This window comes from Diospyros lotus, chromosome 15 (assembly GCF_014633365.1).
Source record: "Diospyros lotus cultivar Yz01 chromosome 15, ASM1463336v1, whole genome shotgun sequence".
NCBI lineage: Eukaryota > Viridiplantae > Streptophyta > Magnoliopsida > Ericales > Ebenaceae > Diospyros > Diospyros lotus.
In genome coordinates this window covers 2,320,171-2,345,922 of record NC_068352.1, presented here as the reverse complement: position 1 = coordinate 2,345,922, position 25,752 = coordinate 2,320,171, and the positions used below count along the sequence as shown (strand labels likewise).

Sequence of the window (25,752 nt, the reverse complement as noted above, 5' to 3'; positions counted from 1 at the left end):
AGGACGAAGCAATTGTAAAACCCAGACCCCAGATCCCATTTGACAAGAACATGATCGACCTAGCAAAATGACTATTTTACCCTTATACCAAGTTAAAGCAAGTTGCTTTCCTTGAATTCAAACAACCTATCATTAGAATAAATCAATTGTAAAACCCAAATCCTTGATCCTATTTGACAAGAACAATAGATAGTTCGACCTAACAAAATAACTATTTTACCCATATACTAAGTTAAATAACTTTTCTCATTAAATTGGAACAGCCTATCATTAGGATGAAGCAATTGTAAAATCTAAATCCTATATCATATTTGACAAGAACAATGATAGGTGCCCTCAGAACACAAGTTAAGTGATTGAGCTACGATAAGCTAAAATTCGCACCAGTAAGTCGTAAGTTCGATTCTTTACTCTGCGCAGTAAGACAAAACCTCTATCTACGATTTACCTCTTCTATCGAAATCAAAGATACAAGCGACGAGAGACTGCACAAGAGCAACAATTTCAAGAACAATGATAGGTAATCCGACCTAAAAAATTTTGCCCTCATGCCAAGTCGAACAACTCTCCTTAGTCCTTACGTGACTTTGAACAACGTATCATTAGGATGGAGCAATTGTAAAGCCCATATCCTAGATCCTACTTGACAAGAACCATGTTAGTTAGTAGTCCGACCTAATAAAATAACCATTTTACCCTTATGCCAAGCAAACAACTTTTTCTTTCCCTGAATTCGGAACAGCCCATCACTGTTCATTTGACCATGTTTCCAGAATCTGTTAGGAAAAATTCAGGACAAAAACTGATTCCAGAAACTGCTTTCAGATAGCTGATCTCGAAATACATTTGATTTCAACCAACCTTATTCTTCTTCTCAACTAACCGTTTCCCAAGCATGGACCATAACAAGTAGTTGTCATTCTGTAGATGTGAAACCTCTGAGAACTATCAACTAATATTATAACCTACCATCTACCTCTGTTCTATATCAAGTTTATAAGGTCAGACATCTTTCTTTAAAGCCCATTGCTTTCATCCATCCAAGGCTTCCCCCTTTCCGCGAGCAGCCTTGCTGAACTTGCGAATGCGCGCATTGCCAACCCGAATGTTGGAGCAGAAGCCCTCAACGCCAACTCGGCAACATCTGCCTGCAAGGTTAACACAGGAAGGAACTCGTTGCTATCATGTCTATACAAAGATCATTTAAGAAGCATTGATATTAGGAGGGGGCAACTTCTGAAAGAGTTAGCAAAGCCAATATGCAAATTTTTGGAAGGGTTAAAAGCACAACACTCCACTGCATGAACACATTCAATAATAAAATATCATGGGTTCGAATTGTGCAAACCACCTCTTTGAAAAGTAAAAAGAAACTGGCGAACTGAGTACGAAGATGACCCTCTCAAGATTCTGGCAGAGAGGAGAGCCTAGTGCACTAGGAAGGAACGCCCTTCTTATATAAAATAATTCATATTTCACATAATAAGAAAATAAGTGTGATTAAAAGGTCCTAATACTCATTTTAAAATACTCTTATAATAAATGGTGATGAAATTTAATACTCTTAAAATTAAATGGTTTAATGGATAGAGAAAAAATAAAAGCAAACCTACATTCGTTCTTATTTCATAATCAATTCTTAACTTTTTAAGGAAAAAATCGTTAAACCGATGAACACATAAGATCCCATGGACATGGATATCATGTAATAAGCTACATAAATAAACAAAAAGACACTTAAAGCACTGGACAATGGAATGTCCAATGAGTGTTATGCTCGACACAGATGTTCGACACAATATAGCATGGTCATAGAATTGTCACTGCTGCTTAGAATGCCATTTAATATAACTAACAAACATGATGATGTAGGCACTTAGTCATGCCGATGCTCAACAAGTTAAAATTTGAGGATTTGCTTGCTTTTCATCAGAGTAACATACTCATTTCCCGGGTCTGATGGTCCTCATTCATGTGAGGTCATTTTCAATGTATTTATGCTCTTCCTACTGTAGTGTCTGATACAGAGCTGACAATGCAATTGCTAAACAGGACATTATATTAGATGAAGTTACATATGATGATGCCTTACCTCGGGTTCCTTTGAGCACTTCTTAGATCCCCAGACTGCCGAGATACAATCTGAAATTAGAAACAAACAACTTTAGTTACATATAACTTTTCCAAAACTGGAAAAATTAATGATATATACACTATAAATTTACAATTAGTCTTACAAACTGATATATCAAGTTATCACAATTTTCTTTTGAAGGAGAGGCGGATGTGAACAATGTAAACAATGTAGTTGGTGTCTCACAGCATTTTGTAGAAAAATGTGTGCAGTATTCATTTTAGCACTTTCCAACAATGTAGATGGCGATGACCATATAAACACAAAAGAAAATAACATCTGTAAACTAATGAAAGATTTCTAAACAGTAATGAGAATGTCTTGGTTTAAATAATAGGAAAAGCAAATATTCTTCCAATTTCTTTCCCTTTTGTAATCCCAATTGAAATTCCACATGGAAAGAATTTTTCGGCAAAGAATGACCTTGTGTCCCTGTTTAAGATTTGGAGCCTTCTGAATACTCGGCATGACAGGTGAGGCAGGCTTTGGAACTCTTCCACTGCTTGCATTGACCACCTGCCCGAAGGTAAAGAAACAAAAAATCTACACATCAAAAACGGAAATTCACCCCATCCAGAAGAGTCCATAGAAATGAAGTCAAGCCAAATTCAGCAGCAAAAGTTTGTTTCACCCAGTCTGTTTGAAAATTGCCATTTAATAACAGCAAAGTATTCATCATCTCAATACATGAAATTCTTAGCTCTGATTAGATGCCCAAACTAAATATATATAGGAAACTAAAACACTGTCCGATGTCTTGTAGTATCATCTGATATTTTCCAAGTGAAAAGCATCATCAATCCCTATATGTCTCTATCACTTATCATAAGCGAACCTAATATGCTAATTTCAACAACTTCATAGAGAATGACCCCCCAAGGGAAATAAGAATGACCTCTGAGGCTGAAAACCACCCCTCTCCCTTGCATATAGATTATTTAAAATTAAATAAGCACAAGAAATAGAAAAGTTGAAGTTGGCAAGGGAGTAAAAGAGCTCCAGATTACAATACTAGATCTTCAGAAATCATTAAGGTAAACATTGAATGATACTCGTCACTTCTAAATCATGAACAAAGTATTTTTAAATGGAAAACTTTGAATGCAAATTCCTTAGTTTGATAATTACCAATATGTAACTAGTGGTAATGGTGAAAAATCAAAATCAGAGCTTTTCTGGTAATTCCTTAGTTTGATAATTACCCAATTTGTTTTAGAAACTGAGCCTCCAACATGACAAGTGATGAATTGTAGACTTTTTCAATATGGACTAACCTCATTCTCTATTCAATACAACTAAAATGATGGAAGTATATCTTTTAAAACTCTAGTCTAATTCTATGTAAATTGGGAATTGCATTCACCCCCATTGTGGTTTGGGCCATTTGCATTGAGATCCCGTGGTTCAAAAATGTGTTCTAAGGTCCCTATGTTTTTTTTGGGGGGGCACTTTTTTAACAGCATTAGTAACATATTCGGTCTTTGTGCAAAAAAAAGCAAACTACAAAGAGTCTCATTGCAAATGGCCCGAACCACAAGGGGTTTGAATGGAATTTATCTTATTTAAATTTCACAATCTAAGACATTAAACTTTGATACGAAGATGATGATTCAAACCTAAGTGAGTTAGATGATATTGACAGAGATGACAATGATAAGGAAATGGGAGTGGAGGTCTTGGAGTTGTGATTGTTACTGGACCTTTTAATGAGATGTTGACTTTGGAACAGATTGAAGTCATCAACTGGTAGAGGCAAACAATGGAGTATAGAACATTTTTAGACAATATTATTATTGGTTCTAATTTCTCCAGATTTGATCATCCTGGAATTGGTTTTATTGTGAGTTGTACTTAAGGTCGAACTTTCAGATTTGGAACCTGTTTTTACTTTTGGATGTGTAATTGTGAACTATTGTTCTAAGTTGCACTTGTGGTGTTGTACTTAGAGCCTGAATGTTTCAAATTGGACCTGTTTTTATTCTGGATAAGTGACTTCTGAACTTGTAACTTGTTGCTGCTAGCTCAATTTATGCACATTTTTATTGTAAGAGACAGTGAACTACTTAGGCTTTTAGCTACGGGATCAAGTATCAATTTTATAGGATTAGGTGAAAAATAATCACCATTTTGTATTACAGGATTGACAAAGTGTTTTTGTTTCCATTCACTACATTGCTGCATATGTGGTTTCATGATGGTTCCACATTATTATGGGCCTACTTGATCTTGCTGTCAATTTTCATGTGTTTTCTTTTTCTGTTCGTTTTTATCTGTTTTGTGTTCATTTTCTTTAAAAAAATAGAAACTAAACATTGTGTTTGACAATGTTATCATTTTCAAAACTTTGAAAAAAAAAAAAAAACTGAAAATGTTGTTTGATAAAAACAATAGTGTGTATGTTATCTGATAATTATATATTTATATATATAAAAGTTATTTACATTGGTAAAAATACCCATCCCCTACAAAAAATGACTAGTTGGTAGTTGAGTTGACAAAGGGGGTGTGGCTGATCAGTTGTTGGAAGTTAAGTTGATAAGGGGGGTAATTAGTTGGTCAAATGGAAATGTAAATACGCACACAAAAACACCATTTTTGGTGTTTCCATTTTTCCCCCAAAAATGAAAACTCTGTTCATTTTTTTTAAATGAAAACTACTCACCATATGGAATTTTCTGTTTCTTTCTCTAGAAAAGTGAAGAAAAACAGAAAATTGAAAATAAAAATAAAATCAGACCGGTCCTAAGTTATTGGAATTATCATTGTGTATCTAACATCTTTTGTATTCATTTTTGTGTAAAATATTTTTATTATTATTAATATTACAAGGCCAGTTGAACCATGGTTGAAATAGAGCACTTTAACTGGTGCGATTACCAATTCAGTCCTGATAACTACAGTACAGACTACCATGATCAGTTATAGAAAAGAAAAATTATAGTTAAGTATGAAGGTTTAAAATTACCTGCTTCTGTTTTACTCCTCTGACATGATTATTGTAGCCAATTTCAGTTGCAAGGCTTTCAGTTGATTTACCCCAAGCAGCAAGACTTGTACGCCTAATCATGGCCAAAACATTTAGTTTTCATCCATGTCATAAAGAATTATATAACAATATGACCAAAATTAACAATTGGAGCAACTTGATAATGTGATCCACGCATAACACAACTTACATGGATTTTGGTCTCTGGTTCTCCGATTGTCCTTTCCTCAGATTTGTGTGGCAACCAGTCAACTGCAAAGACTTCCCAGTAACCCCCACCGGAGCCCTAAATGTCAGAATTATCAGTAAACACTGTTCTATAGCCAAACAGGACAATAGATTGGTATTTTGTAGAATAGAATACCTCCTTTTCTCTGAATCTCTGTTTCTCACAGGTGTTGCCCCAGTAATCTCCTTCAGTGTGTTCTGCATGAACAGACACCATGAAATAGCTATTCAATATGCTAGCACAACAGTGTGTTTGTTTGGATAAACTAGCAACCTCAGCAATACCTTGTTAGTCAATCCATCTCTCAGACTTGAATTTGCCTTAGCTAGACTTCCTCTCATGATAGTAGAGGAAGGTGCCGGTTTACCCTTCGAAATACATGAAGGCAGCTTTCCAGACTTCATGTCACTGGCAGACTTATGAGTAGCTCTTTTGCTCAAATAATCCCTCTTCCCACCAATGTCCTTATGAGGAGAGGAATCAGGCTTCCCAGCTGGCTTAATAACATCTTTCTTGGTTCTGCAGTCCAACTTCTTGCTTCCACCTAAAGTTGGATTTCCCTTAATTGGGATAAACTCAATGGTTAGACCTTAGAACACCATGATTGCAGCATATTTGAAAGAAAAAAAAATTGCAAGAATGACATAATTTCTGTTAGACAGATTGCTATGTCTGCAATATGTACCACACTCCTGGCTTTCTAATCTTCAAAAAACTTTTCAGGGTCTTGCCTTCAGGTGATCTTCCGCAAGATGATTTCTTTCTCTTCAATGTTAATGACTTCTTTTTAACTAGAGACGTAGTAGCTATGAACCTTGGTTAGGCAGGAACTAAGGCCAGCTTATCTGGATACATATGTGATTTACTGCTTCATATTTGTTCTGATTTCACCATACCATGTAAGGTACTAGGTTTTGTGGAACAAAACAAAATAGAACGAAAAATAATTATTCTTATGTGCAAATAAAGTTGCTTCTTCATGACAAGTAGATCACATGTTCGAGTTGCAAAAAGAATCTTTTTATTAAGAGTAGACTTGTGTACAAAAACAACTCTTCCCAACTCTCACAAAATGAGGAGACTCATGCATTGGTTATGCACATGCATATATATATAATTTTTTCTTTTTTTTTTTTCATTTGTCTTTCTATTCAAAAATCTTAGTTCCAGAAAAAAGGTCACAATATCAAAACGGGGAGAAAGGCAGAAAGATACCTCAGTTTTGTAAAGACCTGCCTGATCCTTCAATTTGTTTTCTCTGAGCTTGATCGCATCATAGGCAACACTGCCCTGCATGGTGGTTTTTGAACAACTTTCAACAGAGAGCGCGAATTTTGTGGCATCCTTATTTGTAAAATGACCCTCTTCAATTGTCTGTAAGGTAAGATATTCATTCTGCTTATCATTCTGTTGCTTAGAGCCTAATGACTCATCTCTCCCAATTTGTGCCAGTAATTCTTTGCTAGTAGATGTGCCATTTTCTGAAAACTTGATTTCATCAGCACCACAATGTTTATTGTCCTCTTTTGTCTGGGCAGTAATAAAATTGTTTTTGGCTTCAGTTGTAGGGCTTTGCTCTTCTTCACAAGGATCTGATGCATTTCTTTCTTGCTGCTCTGCCTGCAATTGCTTCATAGCTCTAATCTTTTTGTAATATTCTTCAAAATATGCCTTCTTCTGAGCAACATGGCCTGGGGCAGTGAACTTCTCCAGTTCTTCCTGACGTTTGTTATGGGAGAAGACTGACCACTTTTCCCATGAAAGTGACTCCACAGCAAATCTTCCGAAAGATATTGAACCATGATCAAGGAGGCTGGAGTTATACACTTCCTGCCAATTTTACATTCAAATAGATCAACAAGGTAGACAAGAAAAATAACAGCACTGATAGCCAATACTTTTAAGGACACAACTTTTTTTCCCATTTTTTGATAAGTTTATAAATGTCATTAAGGTGCCAAAAGGGGTCAACCCAGCGACAAATAGACAGGAGTAAATACCAAGCCATTTACAAAACAATCCCATCCACATTAAGAAGAAAGGTTGTACAAAAAGCTGCAGCCTACATCATTTCAATACGCATACACAAGATAAAGGAGACCAGAAGTGTTACCCTGAAAAACGTAAAGAACCTTATGTATTTTCAAAGGCTATTTTGTTTCTTTCTTTCCATAGGAATTGTTAGGATTAAATTAAAACAGGAAAATATTTTTTAAACCATTTGGACATCAGAAATGGATTTAAAGTGGTGGCAAGATGCCTATATCCACAAGCAAAGGAGAAGCAACAAATTCCATTATGTCAAAATGGGATTTGTAATGGAACAATCAAGAAAACCTCAAAACCCTAAACCTAAGTAGACCAGTGCCCACAAAGCACAAGTTTTGCTTGCATTCTTTACCATCCACACCCTCTCACAAGAAAATAACAAACACAAACACACACAAATAGGTTGTACAGATGCCCTGATCCTTCTATAAATTGGAAAAATTGGAGTGTGGAAATTCTATTTTTCCTCTAAACTGAATTGGGCTAATAATTATGGCTGGTCTGTGAAATCAAGACACACTCAATTCTTCACTTTGGCTTTGATTTCACTAACATATGAAATAACCAAAATTTCTACCTTCCCCACGATACCTTGAAAGGGGTGCTGGTAAATGCCATTGCTAACACCCAGTGAAATACTGACAACTTAACCAAATTGGATAGAAAAAACTCAAGAGAGTCAAATCTAGACAGCTCAAAAGCAAACAAACAATAACATGTCCAACTTTAATCCCACTAGGTGCACTGGCTACATTAGTTCTAATGGTTATATCTTTTGTATGGCCTTCGAAATTCATTCGTATCTAAGAGTTTCCCACCAAGTTTTTCTGGGTCTTCCACTACCTCTTTTGCTAAAATTTTGTTCCATTTCATCCGCTCTCCTCACCCTCTATTGATCTTCTCATATGACCAAATCATTTTAATCGTATTTCATACATCTTATCTTCAATAAGAGCCACTACAACTTTATTAAGAATAACTTCATTTTTAACTTTATCCTTTCTTGTATGACCACCAATCTATCTCAACATACTCATCTCCATTGCACTCATATTTTGCACATATAGATGCTTTAATGCTCAAAATTCCATGTCATACAATAAAGCTGGTTTTATAGCCATCATATAAAAATTTTCTTTTAGCTTTAACAAAATTTTAATATCCCATAAAACATTGTGCACATTTTTCCATTTTAACCATCTACCTTAATTATATTGGTAGCATCTCCATTAATCTCTCCACCTTTTTGGATGATTGATCCAAGACAATAGTATACACCAAGGCACCCCTGCTTGGATATGTTTAACGAGTTTGTCCATTAATAGGGCAAAGATGTGGCTCAAAACCCAAATTGGGTCAAACCTAAACCGAATCATCAAACCCAAACAGGTCAACAAATCAAAACTAGTTCATGAAAAAGTAGCTCAAACAAATCAAAAGACATTGCAAATTGGGTAACATCCCAATGCCAAAAAATTTAACAGATTAAAACTACACAAATCAATTCAGAACACATAAACCTAGTCAAAATGTCACAAACACCTGAGTCAAATCTGAATGTCAAAAGCCAAAATGGATCAAAAGCTTAAACTGGGTTAGTTACAGCTAATGAAACCATACCACAGATAGATTCAAGTTTCTAGTACATGAACCAATATCTCCTCCTTCAATCAATAAGTTGTCTCTCTAGATTGCTTAGTTGAGCGGCTAAATAAAGAAAAATATTTTTGATCACTGTGAGAGGCTAAATACTGCAATTGTCCAAGGATGGTGAGTTTGACTGGTTCAACCCCTGTTATATTATAGGAACAATCAGTGGAGACAGGCATCTGCTAGGACCAGATTGCTGCTCAAACCAAAATCAAGGCCTAAATTAGAATCTAACTTCTGTATCATAATCTCTCATTGCCAGCTCTAATACCACTTGATAGAATTAAATCAAACAGAAAAAATTCTGTAACCCAAAGATTTAATGTGGTTTGATAAGATGCATATGTCCACGAGCAAAACCTAAAGTTAAAGAGGCCACTGCCCTCACAGCACAATTGTGCTCACACTCTCTACCATCTGCACCCTCTCAAATCTTGGCAACACATAACTCCATGTCTGTCTTTGCCATTTACCAACTTACCCCCCAAAATGGCAAGAATTGGATCCTACAATTGTTGGATCACCAAGCAATATTAAAGGAGACGTTCCACTGACTTCATGCCCCTTGCACAGGTAGCACTAGTGAATGCATTTCTTCCTTTCAAGTTGTCAAGAGTGAGGATTGAACCATGAGACATCCAGGCAAAGAAGGCACTCTAGAGTTGCTCTCCCTTTTAAATGGCCGCTTACATGGAAATTTGTTATGCCTTCTAATTCTAAGTACATTCAGTAAAAGTTTCATCCTTTGATGGGTTACCATAGCCAGCCACCCTATACCACCCAATAACAAACTGGTCCTCAAGTAATCCAAAGAAGGCAGTCAACGAGTCCTCAAGTAATGACCTCCTAAGTTGACCTCTTAACTAATATTTTTAGTCTGATAAATTTCCTGAACCTCAATCTTTTCCTAATTAAACTTCTTAACAATACATCAAATTTCTTAGAAGCCTTTTGATAGAGTTTCTAGTTTTCAGTTTTGGATTTTAATTTTCTGTGTTCAGTTTGTGTTTTTGGTTAAAAATGAAAGTGGAACATGTTGTTTGATAAATTTATTTTATTTTCAAAATGTTAAAAAAATGAAACTAAATAGAGTGCTTGAAATAAATTTTGTTTCTTTTATTTGGTGATTAATATATGTATAATTTCACTTATGCTGGAAAAATATTTTTTTAATAGAAATTCTTTTTACCCTTTCTGTTTGTTTCTTCCTCTTTTTGCCCCCCCTACCCCCCCCCCCCCCCCCCCCCCCCCCCAAACTTCTCCTTACCATCACTAGCGAAACCCACATCCTTGCCTGAACATAGACTGTATCTAATTATTGCAAACCCGGACAAGGATTTGTGTTTGATGGAAAAGAAATGAAGAAGAAATAGGGATGGAGGAGGAAGAGAACAAGAAATGAATAAAGAAAAGAAAAAGTAATGAGAAGAAGGATAAAGGGTCACAGGGCTCAAGCACAAACAAAAGGGAAAGCATATGGAAGAAATAAAATGAAGATGACACAGAAAAGAAATGAAGAAGAAAAAATGAAGAATGAGGTGTGAGTTGGGTAAAAAATGAGGACTGGATTGGAAAGAAAGGAAACACTGTTTCAGTGTTTCCATTTCATCATAAGTTCTCAAACCTTTTTGAATTTTTAAAAAAAAAAAACAAAAGCAGACACTAAACTTTCAGTTTCTGTTTCTGTTTCTACAATCTTGAAAGTGGAAATTGGAAACTGAAAACTGAAGTGCAACCAAATGGGTCCTTATTAACTCATTTTTCATTTATCTTGATGGAACTATTAGTTTTGGTATCACCATTCCCTAATTTTATTTGCTTAGTACCTGACTTTTATTCATTCAATGTCCATTTATTTATTTAAGTGTACACAATCATAAACCTTTCTGAATCCAACAACACATAGTACATCATCATCATATTGCATACAGTGCATAAATAATTCAATAAAACATGGACATTAGAACAAAATGTTTTAATATAAAGAGAAAGCTTTGTAACAGAGTACCTGCGAGTGTTGGAGGTCAGTAGGCAGGCAGCTGGGTTGTGACCAATTGTTGGAATGAGAGGAATGAGAATAATAATGAGGATGTTTAGTATCAGCAGCCATTTCAGTTACTTGCTTACACGGCAGATAGATAGACTATCTTTAATTTTAGTATTTCTTCTGGTTTATTTTCCAGATTCAAGAAAGTCCTGCAACAAAGGAGGACCATTTTTGAGTGTTAATTGCTCAAAAGAACAATAATACATTTCTGGGTTTAACCTCCGTGTGTGCATGAAACCAAGAATTTGTTGTGATAGAAAAATCAAAACTTGAAAAAGGGGTAACAAAGAAAGCACGGAAGTTTTCAGCTAACATTGACTGTAAACCAAACAGCCTTAGGGTAAGATGGGTCCTTTACCAGACTAATTGCAATAGAAGTAGATAGGAAATAAATAAATGAACATAATTTCTACTTAGATGTAGCTCTCTTTCTTTCCTTCTTCCTTTTTCCTTTCAGCTTATTCAGTTTTCCCCCCCTCAATATCAGGAAAAATAACAAAACAGAATTTCCAAGCACATTTTTCTCCCCACATAGAAAAAATTTAAAGTGCACCAAATACAAAAGTTCTCTCATATTATAAAATATATATACTCTTGCTTGCAACCAGTGTCTCTAAGGTTCTCTATAAAGTTCATATTAGGTTTAGAATTTGTTAGGACTGGATCACACAAATCACACAGAAATCAAGACGAAAAAAGGATACAGAAATTTAACCCGATTCAGTCTCAATAGAAATATGTCCTCGATCCCACAATAATGGGACAAATCCACTCAATCAATGAATATAATTTTTGTACAAATAAAATTTTAAACCCTCTCAATCATCACAATTCTAGATAATGTTATAACCCTTGGGTCGAACTTACCCTCAAAAGCTACCTATCAGGGGGAGCGTGTCCAAGAGGTTATAAACCCCACATCAAGAGCCTAAACTTTTGATGTGGGACAAGTCTGTAATAGACCATAACATATCACCACGCTCCGCAATCCCGGCGCCCACGATGGCAAGTTGTGCACTAACCACGGCTAGTCCCGGAACACTGCAATGCCGGCATCACTTCCGTCACCACGCGATTGCAATTGGGAGACATGGAGCTGACTCTGATATCACTGTTACAACCCTTGGGTAGAACTCACCCTCAAAAGCTAGCTATCAAGAAGAGGGTGCCCAAGAAGTTATAAACCCCACATCAAGAGCCTAAACTTTCGATGTGAGACAAGTTTCATACCTTACAATGAACCATAATAGATAATTAGCAACTTATACTTAGATGACTTTAGTTATTGAGTCATTGTACATCCTCTATCCCTAACTCTACTGATGGGTATCATATTTATAAGAACCACCTTGATAGGATTAGGTCTCCCATCTATCCCTATTTGTATTCAAAATAAGATTGCAGAGACTTTTCCTCTATCAAATTAGGCAAACCAAATGAGTGAACCCTTTGGTTTAAATTTGAGTAGTTATCTAACAATTTAATTTACTCCCTTAACACTTTGACTTCATTAGAAAACCAAACTCTCTTCACAATTTTGTCTTCTTTGGATCGTTGCTTCCAACCTCCATAGGTAGGGAATGACCATCTAAGCAGTAGATGTTCTTCCCATTTCATAACCAAGTTGTTTGCTTTGATACTTTGCATCATTTCCCAACACCATTTGTATCCACAAGACACTAGTCATCTAGTGACATAATGTTGGCATTGACAAAGGACACATACTTCACCTTCAGAAGTTTTTGATAGCTCCAATCTGAAATGTCAGATGGACAGATCCAACACCTTCAATCTTCAACACGTCCTATCCACATAGAAAGCTTACCCTTTTCCACACATTACCAGTGGATGCTACAGCCGCTATCACTTTGGCTGCAGGAGGGGAATGGTTAAGTGAAACTCTCGACGTCTTGTTTGGTAAACAGGATGTTTACCCAGGCGCCGTAGTCTTGCCTAACCGTTCGGCTGGAGATGCCTTTGTATGGTATAGCAAGCTGTTTAGCTACTCGTATCGATTTGCCACAGTGTGGTTAGATACAATGCACTGGCAGCCTCAGCTTGGCAGGATGGGAATGAAGGGGGAGGGTAAAATTGATGTGACCATAATCCATTAATTTGCAAAGTATCAAGCATTGCTCAGTCCTTGAATATATGCATCGATGCGACTAAATCCATCCCCCAGCAATCCTCAATATAATAACAAGTTGCAATGCTTGCACCATTTGCAAATCAGATATCTTCATTATCAATTGAACTGGCTAGATTTGTTAAGAAATCATCAATCTTCATCTTGCCTTCTTCACTTACAATTACTACAAACTCTTCAGGTCTTCCATAAATGTCGGGCAATCTTTCTTAATATGACCCATCTTTTTATAGTAATAACAGTTCTCATTACTAAAATCTATTGGCCAAGATCTTTATCTTCCACGATGGCCATCTCTCCTCTTGCCTTGATTCCTCCCTCAAATTTAAGTCTTCATGGTCAATTCTTAATCTTCAAGTAAGGGGCACTCAAATCCTATCATCCTTTTATTCTTTATTATCTCGTAACATCACTATCACATCAACCAATTGCAATGTGCTCTTCCCAACTAACACTATTTATACCAACAGTTAGTAGGATGAAGGCAAAAATGCTAATAGGAGCAACGCTTGTGCTTCATCCTTCACCTTCACATCTACATTCCGTAACTGGCACACTAACTAATTAAAAGCCTAATATGATCGTGTAAATTACCTCATTCTTCCATTCAAAGAAAGTACAACTCCATCCTCAAACAAAACCAGTTGGTCAGCAACTTTTAAGCATAAATGTTCTCCAACTAGTTCCAAACCTTCGTCAGTGTCCAACACAATGGACTTTATCCACAGGACAAGGACCAACTAATGGTACTCACAAGCCTTGTCTAAATGAATCTTCAGATGCTATCAGTCCTATCAAATCAATCAATTGATTCACAAAAATGAATGCACCAACCCAAAAACAGGCCAAGGACCGATCAATTTCTTCAAGCCAGCAGCAATGTTGTCATGCCCTAGGGTTGGGCTAGGGTTTATAAAGGAAATTGAGAAAAATACAGGGGAGAGAGAGCAGAAATGGAGGGGGAGACAGAACAGAAACAGAGAGAATTGAGGGAAAACAGAGGAGAAGAGAGAGAACTGAATTCAAAATATCATTCCACAATATGCATGCTCTTAACTACTGTCTAGGCTTTCAGTTATTAGAACAGCTGAAGGGTAAAAACAAGTAAGGCAGCAAGTACAGCACCTACCTAATACATGTAGTGTACTATGACTAATATACCCTTGGGGTCGTGACAAATGTGTTCTCTCTTGTGTGCCCTAACAATGCACACCGGTGGACTCATTTTCTGTGGTGGTGGTCAACAGTCAAAAGGAATGGGTCCAATTGCATAGAATCTAGCCTTGTTTAGGTCCTCACAGCAAAGCTTTGATATCCTCCGCAAGTCCGGTTGCTCAATTGGTTGTAGGATTCCACTTCTTTCAACCAATGATGCGCAGGAGGTTTCAACAATTACTCAAAACTAGCAGAGCTTTTTTCGTTTCCAGCAATCTCCGAACATCCGAAGTTGGGTTCTTCAATTGATAATGGCAGAATAGGCTTCCTAGTGTATTTCCCTTTGCATCCAGCTAGCAAGATCACACAGCAATGCTTCTCTCTTCTGCAATCAACAGTTGGACTTCTATGGTGGACCATCTTCGTCTCTCTTGTGGTTGACGGATGCAGGGGACCTTCTTCGATGACCTAGCAATTGAAAGGCTGGTGGGTTTCTCTCCTCCTGATTTTTTAGGTTACATGAAACAAAAAATCAAGATAGAACTTCTCTCAAACTTTTTTTCCTATGTTTGTGTCTAAACTCTCTCTCTACACCAAAGATGTCATATCAGACAGAAATTACGTAGTCCAGTCTTAACAAACCTACATCCACAATCCCACAATAATAGGATAATCCCATTATCAGTTAATATACACTTTTCGCATGAAAAAAAACTGTAAACACTCCCAATTCTCACAACTCTAGATGACTCTAGTTGTCGGGTTGTGCCGCACGGTCTATCTCTAACTGTACTTTGTATTCAAAATAAGATTACTGAGAGACTTCTTCTCTATCAGATTGGGTTTACTAGATGAGTTTACCCCTTTCTCTATCTAGTTTGAATTTGAGGACAAATCTATCTCATAAATCATCATTTTTGGAAATAAAAATACCCATTACGATAAAAAAAAAAGCAAACAAACAAAGGGATCACTTAAAAAACCTACCTAAGGTTAGTCATAATATTTACTTCACATTAAACTTCATGTAACCATACATAAACTAAATTTCACCATTTTTAACCTAACATAGACCTACCAAAGGTCTAGATCTTCATGGAGGAAAATTCCGCAAAAATAGTGAATCATTTCCCCAGCGATTGGTTAACTAACCATTCTTTCGGTTGGATGGATCGAGAATCTTGCAGACCAGCTCAGAAATAAGAATACGATAAAAAAATATTCCACTCTATGAATCATCCACCAGTCCACTGACTGCTCAGTAACAAGCAAACAGCAACACTATCCCCAAGTTAAGTAGAATAGAATTCATGAATTTTACAAGACAGTGCATAGAAAAAGCACGACACCTCATGTTTGGAAGCTCGGAAAATGGAAGAAACGGAGTGGAAGACTCAATACCAAAACCAAGTCGGAGATTTGGAGTGGGAAAACGAGAACAGATGACCAAATCAAGAGAAACAGAGACATACCCAGATGATATTGATAGAACCACAGATCTGGTTGCCATCCAATGCACCCATCTCCCCGCTCATTCAACGAATCTTCAATTTGGAATCACTCTCTCTCACACAAAAATATAAGTACAAACACAGATGTATATCTAGGGATACTATATTACTATTGAGTAGTGAGAGAGTGATTAGTCAGCATCTCATGGGGTCACATTTGACGTGGCTCCTCTGCAACGCGTCACGTCGACTTCGTATGAAATTGGGTCCAGACAGCCGCCACGTGCACGTCTAGCAGCCTCTCCTCTCAACCGCTCTCCTCCTCTCCTCTTCCTCCCCATCTTATAATAACCCTTGTTTTTCGCCCTAATTTACCCAAAACGCCATTCTGCTTCCTCATTGATCGTCGCCCCGCCATATGCCGTTTGCCGTTTTGTAAGGTCTAAAAGGAGAAATCCCAATCAATTCTTTCCAGGAAAAATTACCATAGATTTTCTTCAAGTTTGGGTTATACGAAATTTGATGTTATTTAGAAACCTTTTTACAAGTTTAAATCTTTTTGCTTGAAAATATTTTCATCCAAAAATAAATGTTAATCAAATTAAATTAATTAAAATTTATTTAAGTGCTCGACGGGAACGACCACAAACTTGAGGCTGTGGAAGAGCTGTAGTTGTCCATGATGCAGCGTCTAAGGCCAAGATAGGGGCATCAAAAGGGTCTAGTGGGGACTTGCGTCAAGGGATGGCTGCGATGCAAGACACCTTGGCTGGAATTCTACAAGCTATTAACAAACTGGCTAATAATCAGCCTAGGCAAGAACAAGTGCATCAAGAGCATGTGGCTGGGAATAATGAGGGTCAAGTGGAGGAACCTGTAGTGAATCCGACGATGCAAGGAGTTGGAAGCAATGAAGGTGGCCAGTTGTTGAAGAATTTTATGGCACTTCGACCGCCGAAATTCCATGGGGGCACAGATGTGACAGTAGTGGAGAATTGGATGCTTTCAGTGGAGAAACACCTATGCTCCATGGGATGTAGCAATGCCCAAAGGGTGCAGCTGGGCACATTTATTTTAAGAGATGATGCGGAAAGATGGTGAAAAACAGTTCACCAGAGGTACAGGCGTAGGGAGCCCACTTGGACTGAATTTCAAAATACTTTCAACGGGACCTATTGCTCAGCTTGGTTCAAAGAACAAAAGGTATATGAATTTATTGAACTGGTGCAGGAAAACAAGACAGTAGCCCAATATGAAGCTGAGTTTACCGCATTGGCAAGGTACGCTCCTAACTTGGTTTCTACAAAAGAGCAGAAAGCGCCCAAATTTCAGTGAGGGTTGCACTCAGAGATCCAACATGCATATGGCAGCGCGAGAGTCATAGATTATTCCACAGTGGTGCAAAGAGCCTATGCTATTGAGCAAGACCGTGGGGAATGGAAGGCGGCTCAAGCCTTGGCAAGGGGAGCAGGAGCTTCCCAAGGATTTTTTGGTAGCAAGAAGAGAAAATGTGAAGCTAGTTCAAGCCGTGATACAAAGAGGTACCCATCTTGTGCCCGTTGTGGGAAGAAACACCGAGGACCATGTTACTTTGGGCAGCAGATTTGCTATTTGTGTGGTCAGGCCGGGCATGTGCGTAGAGACTGCACTCGGAATTTGGAGGTGTCATCCACTCTCGAGGTGATTTGCTACAGATGTGGTCAGAAGGGGCACATGGCAAATATTTATTCACGACCACCACAGCAGCGAGGGCAAAGTCAGAGGGGCAGTCATAGGCCAGCAGCATCTCGAGCTTTAGGAGTAGCTCCATTAGGGTCTTCGCCGGCTACTCAGTGTTCTGTTGCCATGGATGGACCCTAGGGGCAGGGCTGGGTATTTACCCTTACAGCGGTTGAGGCAGAGAAGGGTTCTAAGACGATCCAAGGTATACTCTTTTTACATGATCATAACGTTCGTGTACTCTTTGACACATGATCCACCCATTCCTTTATTGCACTGCGTGCGGCATGTCATGTTCCTCATTCTTTGACCGCATTGCCATTTCATTTGGTTGTGTCTACCCCAAGAGGTAATGAGCTATGGGGCAATAAAGTATTATTGGATTGTGAGATTGAAGTCAATGATAGGAAGCTGCTTGGAGACTTAGTAATATTGGATCTCCAAGACTTTGATCTTATCTTGGGGATGGATTGGTTGTCGCGTCATCATGCCAAAGTTGATTGTCGAGGGAAGATAATTTATTTCGAGTTACCTCACCAACCTATCCTTGTATACAGAGGTGTGAAGCCTGTGTCTATAACTCCCATGATTTCGGTGATGAAGGTTGAGAGGTTGATGCGTCAAGGCTGCGAAGCCTATTTGGAAATTGTGACAGTAGACAGGGGAAACAAGTTGCAACCATCTGAAGTTCCAGTGGTGTGTGATTTTCTCGATGTATTTCTCGAGGAGCTTCCAAGGTTGCCACCTTGGAGAAAAGTAGAATTTTCAGTAGAATTAATGCCTGGAACCTAGGCCATCTCAAAGACTCCATATAGAATGGTGCCTAATGAACTGAAAGAATTGAAGGTTCAATTGCAAGAGTTGATTGAGAAAGGGTTTATACGGCTAAGTACTTCTCCATGGGGTGCCCTAGTCTTATTTGTGAGGAAAAAAGACGGATCATTGAGGTTATGTATAGATTATCGCCAATTAAACCAAGCAACAATAAAGAACAAGTATCATCTTCCAAGAGTTGATGATTTACTTAATCAATTGTGAGGGGCAAGAGTCTTTTCTAAGATTGATTTGAGATCAGGGTACCACTAGGTGAGAGTCAGAGATGAAGATATCCAGAAAACAGCTTTTCGGACCCGCTATGGCTATTACGAGTTTGTTGTGATGCCATTCGACCTGATGAACGCCCCTGTTGTTTTCATGAACTTGATGAATCGAGTGTTTCGGGAGTACTTAGATCATTTTGTGATTGTTTTCATAGACGATATTTTGGTGTACTCTCCTAGCTTCGAGGAGCATATAATGTATCTTGCCACAGTGTTGTAGAGGCTTAGGGAGGAGCAGTTGTTTGCCAAGTTTAGCAAATGTGAGTTTTGGCTTCAACATGTAGGATTCTTGGGCCACATCGTGTCAAGGGAAGGTATATCAGTAGATCTTGAGAAAGTTAAAGCAGTTATGGATTGCCCCAGGCCTACATCAGTGACCGAGATTCGCAACTTTTTGGGACTTGCCGGGTATTACCGGAGATTCATTGAGGGTTTTGCCCGATTGTCCTCTCCTATGACAAAGTTAACGCGAAAAGATGAAAAGTTTGAATGGAATGAAGAATGTGAAGCCGTTTTTCAAGAATTAAAATGAAAGCTAACTACCACCTAGGTGTTGGCCATACCTAGAAGTGAGGAAAAGTTCACCATTTACAATGATGCCTTGTACATGGGCCTAGGATGTGTTTTAATGCAAGAAGGCCGTGTAAATGCTTATGCTTCAAGGCAACTAAAGAAACATGGGGTAAACTACCCCACTCATGATTTAGAATTAGCGGCTGTTGTTTTTGCATTGAAAATATGGAGGCATTATTTATATGGTGAGAAGGTAGAGATATACACAGATCATAAAAGCCTCAAGTATTTATTTTCCCAAAAAGAACTGAATATGAGGCAATGCATGTAGATTGAATTATTTAAACATTTTGATTGTGAAATACTATATCACCCTGGCAAAGCAAATGTTGTGGCAGACGCATTGAGTCGTCAGGGAGCCTCCATTGCCGCCATGATGGTGCAAGAATGGTTGATGATAGAACAGATGAGTGGCCTATCTATCTCTACAGCTGAGGAGGAGTCTGGGATGTACTGTGCTTACTTGGGAGTGTAGTCAGATTTGGTGGACCGAATTCGAGGCCAGCAGCCCGATGATGAAGAATTGGCAAGAGTCTTAGAGCGAGTAATCGATTTTGTCCCTATGGGATATAGCTAGCAGGGAGATAGACTATTATTACTTCATGACCTTATTTGTGTTCCAGGTGATAAGGAACTGAAGCAAGAGATTCTGTCAGAGGCTCATAGTGCACACTACACTGTCCACCCAGGCGCAACCAAGATGTACCAGAATTTGCATCGTTTGTTTTGGTGGCCTAGCATGAAGAGAGATGTAGCCGAATTTGTTTCTAGATGCTTAGTATGCCAACAGGTGGAAGCAAAGCATCAGCGACTTGCCGGACTGGTTCAGTCATTGCCCATTCATGTGTGGAAGTAGGACGATATTTCTATAGATTTTGTGACCGGGTTGCCGAGGAGTTCTAAAGGGCATAATACCATATGGGTGATTGTTGATCGATTAACAAAGTCGGCCCATTTTCTGCCTGTCAAGAAGACATATAAATTACACTGCCTAGCTCGGATATACATTGAGGAGATTGTTAGATTACATGGAGTGCTTGCTAGCATTATATCAGACCGTGACCCTAGATTCACTTCGCATTTTTGGGGTGCATTACAAGTCGCCTTGGGAACCAAGCTAAAGTTTAGTACGACATTTCATCCGCAGATAGATGGTTAGACAGAGCGTACCATTCGTACCTTAGAAGACATATTAAGAGCACGTGTCCTAGATTTTCAAGGTAGCTGGGATGACCATTTGCCGCTTGTGGAATTTGCATATAATAACAGTTATCATTCCAGCATTGGCATGGCACCATATGAAGCCCTTTACGAACGACCTTGTCGATCTCCTCTTTGTTGGGAAGAAGTGAGAGAAAAAGCATTCCTTAGGCCTGAAATAGTGGAGCAAACAACGAGAAAAATTCGGGAAATAAAAGCTAAGATGAAAGCGGCACAAGACAAGCAAAAAAGTTATGCAGATCATCAACGACGGGATTTAGAGTTCTCTATTGGAGATCATGTATTTTTGAAAGTCATGCTAATAAGAGGAGTTCGAAGGTTTGGAGTGTCAGGGAAGCCTAGTCCGTGTTATGTGGGTCCTTTCAAGATTTTGGAACATATCGGACTTTTGGCGTATCGACTAGCTTTGCCCCCTCAGTTGGCGAATGTCCATAATGTTTTCCACGTCTCCATGCTACGAAAATATATCCCCGATCCTCAACACGTGATTGACTTCCATCCCTTAGAGCTTAATGAAGATATGTCCTATGAAGAATCCCCTAGCTGCATATTGGATCACAAAGAAAAGGTGTTGAGAAATCGAGTTATCCCATATGTGAAAGTTCTATGGCATCGACATAGCCCGGAAGAAGCAACGTGGGAACTAGAAGAGGAAATGAAGCGAGTCTATCCTCATTTATTTGAGCAACCAGGTATGAATTTAAGGGACCAAATTCTTAAAGGGGAGAGAATTATTACGCCCCAATTTTCCTTTGGTAATTTAATTATTAAAATATTTGGGTTAAGAAGCCTGATCTAATCATTGTCAGGTATTGAGAGCTAGCGATGGATTGCCCGGGGAAAAAATGGTGATTTTTGTTCAAAGAGCCGGGTAGGTAAATTTCTTGTTTAATGCATTTCTAATAAATTATGTAAATTATGTGGGTATAATGTGGGGATAGAAAATTAAAAGTTAGTCTAATTGTGGTTGAAAATTCAAAGCAAAGTAAATGGTGGGCTTGGAGAAAAAGTCTTAAGTCTAGTGTAGGAATGAGGGAAGTGGAAAAGTCAAGTATGAGGAAAGTTGAAAAGTCAAAAAAAAAAGGCCAAAATTGAGATGGAGGAAGTGGTGTTCTCGGAAGACAAAAAGGCAATTGAAGTTGGCTTCTAGAAGCATGGACTTGGGAAGAGAAAAGTCAAAGACTTAAAGGCTAGGTTGGAGATTTAAGTTGGGATTTAAATAAATAAAGTTAAAAGAATTTATGTGGTGGGAATTAAAAGGAAATTGGAAGAAGTATATAAGCATAGAAAATCTAAAAATTTCAGAGAAAAATGGAAGCAATCGTGAAGGACTCTCGTGGGTCTCTCCTCCTTCAAAGTTCAAGTTTCTCCTTCCAATTTTGAAGCAAAATCTATTTCTTAAGGCTCCAAAATCATCAAGTGCCCAAACTAGAAGAGAATTAAGGCAAATTCCTCTTCTCATATCTTCTCTATGGTCATTTAAATTCTCTCTTAGGGTTAGATTTGGGGGGTTTTAGGTTATGGTTAACTTCCTTAATTTGAAGCATTGAAGTGAGAAATTGAAAATGTATAAAGGTTGTAAAGTATGGTGTTTATGTGTTGGTAGTGGTTTTGGGGAAGAGAAATCAAGTTTTGGGTGAAGTAGGGTTTCGGTTTTATTTTGGGTAAATTCTTGAATTTGAAGGCTTCTAAGTTTGTGTATGTTTGTTATGAGCTTAAGTGGGGTTTGTATTCAACCACAATTCTTAAGGAATGGTGTGTTCTTGAAATTAAGCATGATAGAGAATTGGTCTTCTCCCATGCCTTGTGTTTGTATATTCTTGTCATGGTTGGTCCCAAATGATCAAAAAATGTGTTGAACCAATGCTAGGGTGCATACCCTTATAATTCTAATTGCCCAAAGTTCTAATGAAGTTTTAAAGAAAGCATGGCAATGATGATGGTATGTAGATGTCTTTAACTTTATGAATGCAGAGCTTTGGCATGACATGATTTGGAAAGAGTGGTAATTGTGCATCATGGACATGATTTATATGAGCTTACCACATTTCACACATGAGTGAGCATGGAGCATATACTTTATCTATTGCACGAGCATTTGAATGTGGCCACTGAAATTGTTGCATTGCATGAGCATTATAGCGCAGTGCGGAGAATCTCTGCCGGGATATCCCCCAAAACTAGTGGGCATTAGCTGGACTGGGGTTTACACTCATTCGGTGACAATTGGGGAGTGCGTCTATTGGTAACGACCATAGGCGAAGGTTTATGTATGTATAAGTATTCGACTATAGCCATAAGTATGGCAGGACCAATGGTCCCCAGAGTTATTACAGTTTCTGTGGATGCAGGTTTCAGTCATGAGCCTGGTATGTATTATGATTACTATGTGGACCGGGAGGCCATGTATGTGTTACAGGCTTTAATGTGCATGTTGCATGGCATAACTTGCATTGGGTATGTGTGTGATAATGTATTGGCTTGGCATTTCAAAACCTAAGCAGAATGTTTCAAAATAGCTAAAACAAAGTTATACATTTCGAAACATGTCATGCAAGTTTCGAAATATAAGACTGTTTACCAAGTTTCGAAACATGTCAGGTAGGTTTTGAAACATGTATGTTTGTCAGCCTGCGCACTTTGTACGGTTTTTGTCATAACTTTTTATGTAGATATTCGATTGATGAACCATTTGAAGCGTTGTAAACTAGACTTGATAGGCTTCGAATGGGTATAAAATTCAAATCATTTGGATAATAATTAGATGGTTTCCCTTTGGTTTCAAAATGAGTCAAAACCTGCATATCTTAAATTTTGAAACATAGCAAAACAACATTGTATATTTCGAAACCTATGTCCTATTTTCAACTTTATCATTCTTTTATGCTTATTACTTGCTGAGTCTTGTAGCTCACTCTTGTATTCCTCACCATTTCAGATAAGGGCAAAAAGATGTAATGGATGTTGGTCCAAGTAAAGTGGTTGGGTAGTACCATGTGTGTCGGGGCGCCCTCAACAAAAGTCTTGGGAGTGTTTTGGGAGACTAGTGTATTAGGATTTTCCTCTTGAAGTAAATGTAATATTTTTGTGAATGTATATTTGTATAGTGATGAAAGTCTTCATGCATGTTTTGGATTGTATAATGATGAATGCTATGTAAAGTCTAATATTTGTTTCAGTTTCTTTCATGCATATTATGATGTGAATATTTAGGTTTCTACTCTCCCGTGTGACGCTCCCTGCCCGGGGCACTCTAGGCAGTGCCGATCCTGAATTGTTTAGGGCCCAGGGCAAAAATAAAAATTAGGCCCCCATATATATTTAAACTTAGTGATGAACTCATTCTTATTTTTCAATTAAGATTTATCTTGTCTAAATTAATTAAAAATTTAACATTCAAGCCAAATAAATTGTCATGATTCAAATTTCAATATATTAAAATTTAAAAATACTTTGAACTTTCAGCAAACTTAAACTTCAATATATTAAATTTTAATATATTATTCAGGGCCCCAAAGCACTAAGCGGACTTGAGTGCTGGGCGGACTTTGAAGTCCGCCTTCAAGTCCGCTGACAGCGAACTTCAAGCCAGCACTAAGCAAACTTCATGTCCGTTGACTTTCAGCGGACTTGAAGTTTGCCTAGTATATATGGCTGGGTGTTCAGGGTTTTTTTTTTAAATATTAAATTAATTAATAATTATAATAATATAATATTTACTAAAATCATTTTGGGCCCCCTAAATAATGGGCGCAGGGCAATCGCACTGATCGCCTTGGCTCAGGGCCAGGCCTGACTCTAAGTGTTGAGGATGCCCGAGAGATGGGTGTTACAAATAAGGTGTTAAATTCAAAAAGATATAGATTATCGCATCCAACACTAAAAAATGTGAAAGGACTAGTTGGATGTCAAATTCAATCAATAAGGGATTGAATTGGTACATGAATCTAAAGAGTGGAATGAAAATAATGTCAAAAGATCATCCATAAAAAAACCATCTTTCATTATAGGAGAGAGGTTAGACACCCTCCAAAGATTTGTTTGATTTTATTTTATATCTTTTTATAGTCAATTATTTATTTTTACTTAGATTTATTATTTAGAACCCATCAAAGATAAATGACTTTAACCGCCGATCGACTAGAATCCATTAACCACTAATAGGTCCCAACGACTAGAATTTGGAGAAAAGAAAAAGAATAAGTCGATGGTCTACAAACACATAGTGCCATTAGAGTAATATGGTGTTGAATTTAAAGATATCAAGTTTATCGTATCCAATGCTATAAAATGTGCATATCTTTTAAAGACGGGTTGGATGATAATGATATCAAAAGGTCATCCACATAATAGATATTTTTCATTCTAGGAGAGGTGTTAAACACTCTCCAAAAATTCGTCTTGAGTTTCTTCTACATCTTTTTATAGTCAATTATTTATTTTCTCTTAAATTTATTATCCTCTCATTAAATCATACTAACTTACCTATAAGATGTTTTTAGTATTGGAAAAGTGTTGGACACCACTCAAAGATTAGTTTATTTTCCTTTTATGTGATTTAATAACTTATTATTTCATTACACCTAATTATATATATTTTTATGAAACTATACTAACCTAAGCATCGGTCTATGGAGTCCCCTTAGGGTAGTTTTTTATAAATACATTTAACATTGAAAGGAGATTGGACACTACTTTTTTTTGTCATTCAATAATTTATTCCTTCACACTTAATTTATTTATTTTTTTATATAAATCTATATTAACTTAACCATTAAAGTGCGTTCAAACACAGCCACAATTATTTGTGGGTGCTTTTAACATTGGGAAAAGATTGGGCACAATTATTTGTTTTTCTTTCACGTGATTTAATAATTTATTATTCTCTCATACATAAGTAATATAATTTTTAGAAACTTATACTCATTTAAGTATTGAAGTGCTATTAAGGTAATTTCAATGTTACTTGTTATTACTTCAAAACATTCTTTACTTACCAGTATAAAGTTTAAAAATGGAAAAAAGAATAAAGAGTTTTCAAATTTATATTCATTTTTTTCATTTAAACATGACCTCTAGTTTATTATTTTTATGAAAAATTTAAAAAAAAATCAAAACTTATTTTTCCGTGGTCACGGGTCGGCTCACCTGAAAAGCACGTGATGGCAACAATTTCTATCCAGCCAAACGCGCCTTATCCCCCGATCACTTGGCCGCAACACGTCTCTCTGCATATTTGCTGAACAGGAGAACCTGGAGAGAAAGGGATAGCGTCTTGGGCTGAATATCGTG

At 37.5% G+C, this 25,752-nt stretch overlaps 2 protein-coding genes across 7 annotated transcripts; one reads left to right on the top strand and one right to left on the bottom strand.

Moving 5' to 3' along the window:
- Positions 1 to 816: 816 nt before the first annotated feature.
- Positions 817 to 25,750, bottom strand: LOC127792413 (uncharacterized). 6 transcript variants are annotated; one of them, XM_052322893.1, is made up of 10 exons: positions 25,609 to 25,750; positions 11,057 to 11,244; positions 6,565 to 7,179; positions 5,634 to 5,909; positions 5,485 to 5,546; positions 5,311 to 5,406; positions 5,100 to 5,193; positions 2,558 to 2,650; positions 2,093 to 2,142; positions 817 to 1,148 (listed from the first exon to the last, which is right to left on the bottom strand). In XM_052322893.1, exons 2-10 carry the CDS (start codon positions 11,156 to 11,158, stop codon positions 1,124 to 1,126), a joined length of 1,413 nt encoding a protein of 470 aa, XP_052178853.1. In that variant the 5' UTR covers positions 11,159 to 11,244; positions 25,609 to 25,750; the 3' UTR covers positions 817 to 1,123. The 6 variants fall into 6 exon arrangements, with proteins under 6 accessions (XP_052178853.1, XP_052178851.1, XP_052178854.1 ...); XM_052322891.1 differs by lacking the exon at positions 25,609 to 25,750 and adding an exon at positions 15,869 to 16,023; XM_052322894.1 differs by lacking the exon at positions 25,609 to 25,750 and adding an exon at positions 15,869 to 16,023 and having other exon boundaries at positions 5,100 to 5,184.
- On the top strand, positions 20,663 to 23,166 carry LOC127792279 (uncharacterized). The gene is made up of 3 exons (XM_052322729.1): positions 20,663 to 21,152; positions 22,812 to 22,917; positions 23,133 to 23,166. Exons 1-3 carry the CDS (start codon positions 20,663 to 20,665, stop codon positions 23,164 to 23,166), a joined length of 630 nt encoding a protein of 209 aa, XP_052178689.1.
- Positions 25,751 to 25,752: the final 2 nt, after the last annotated feature.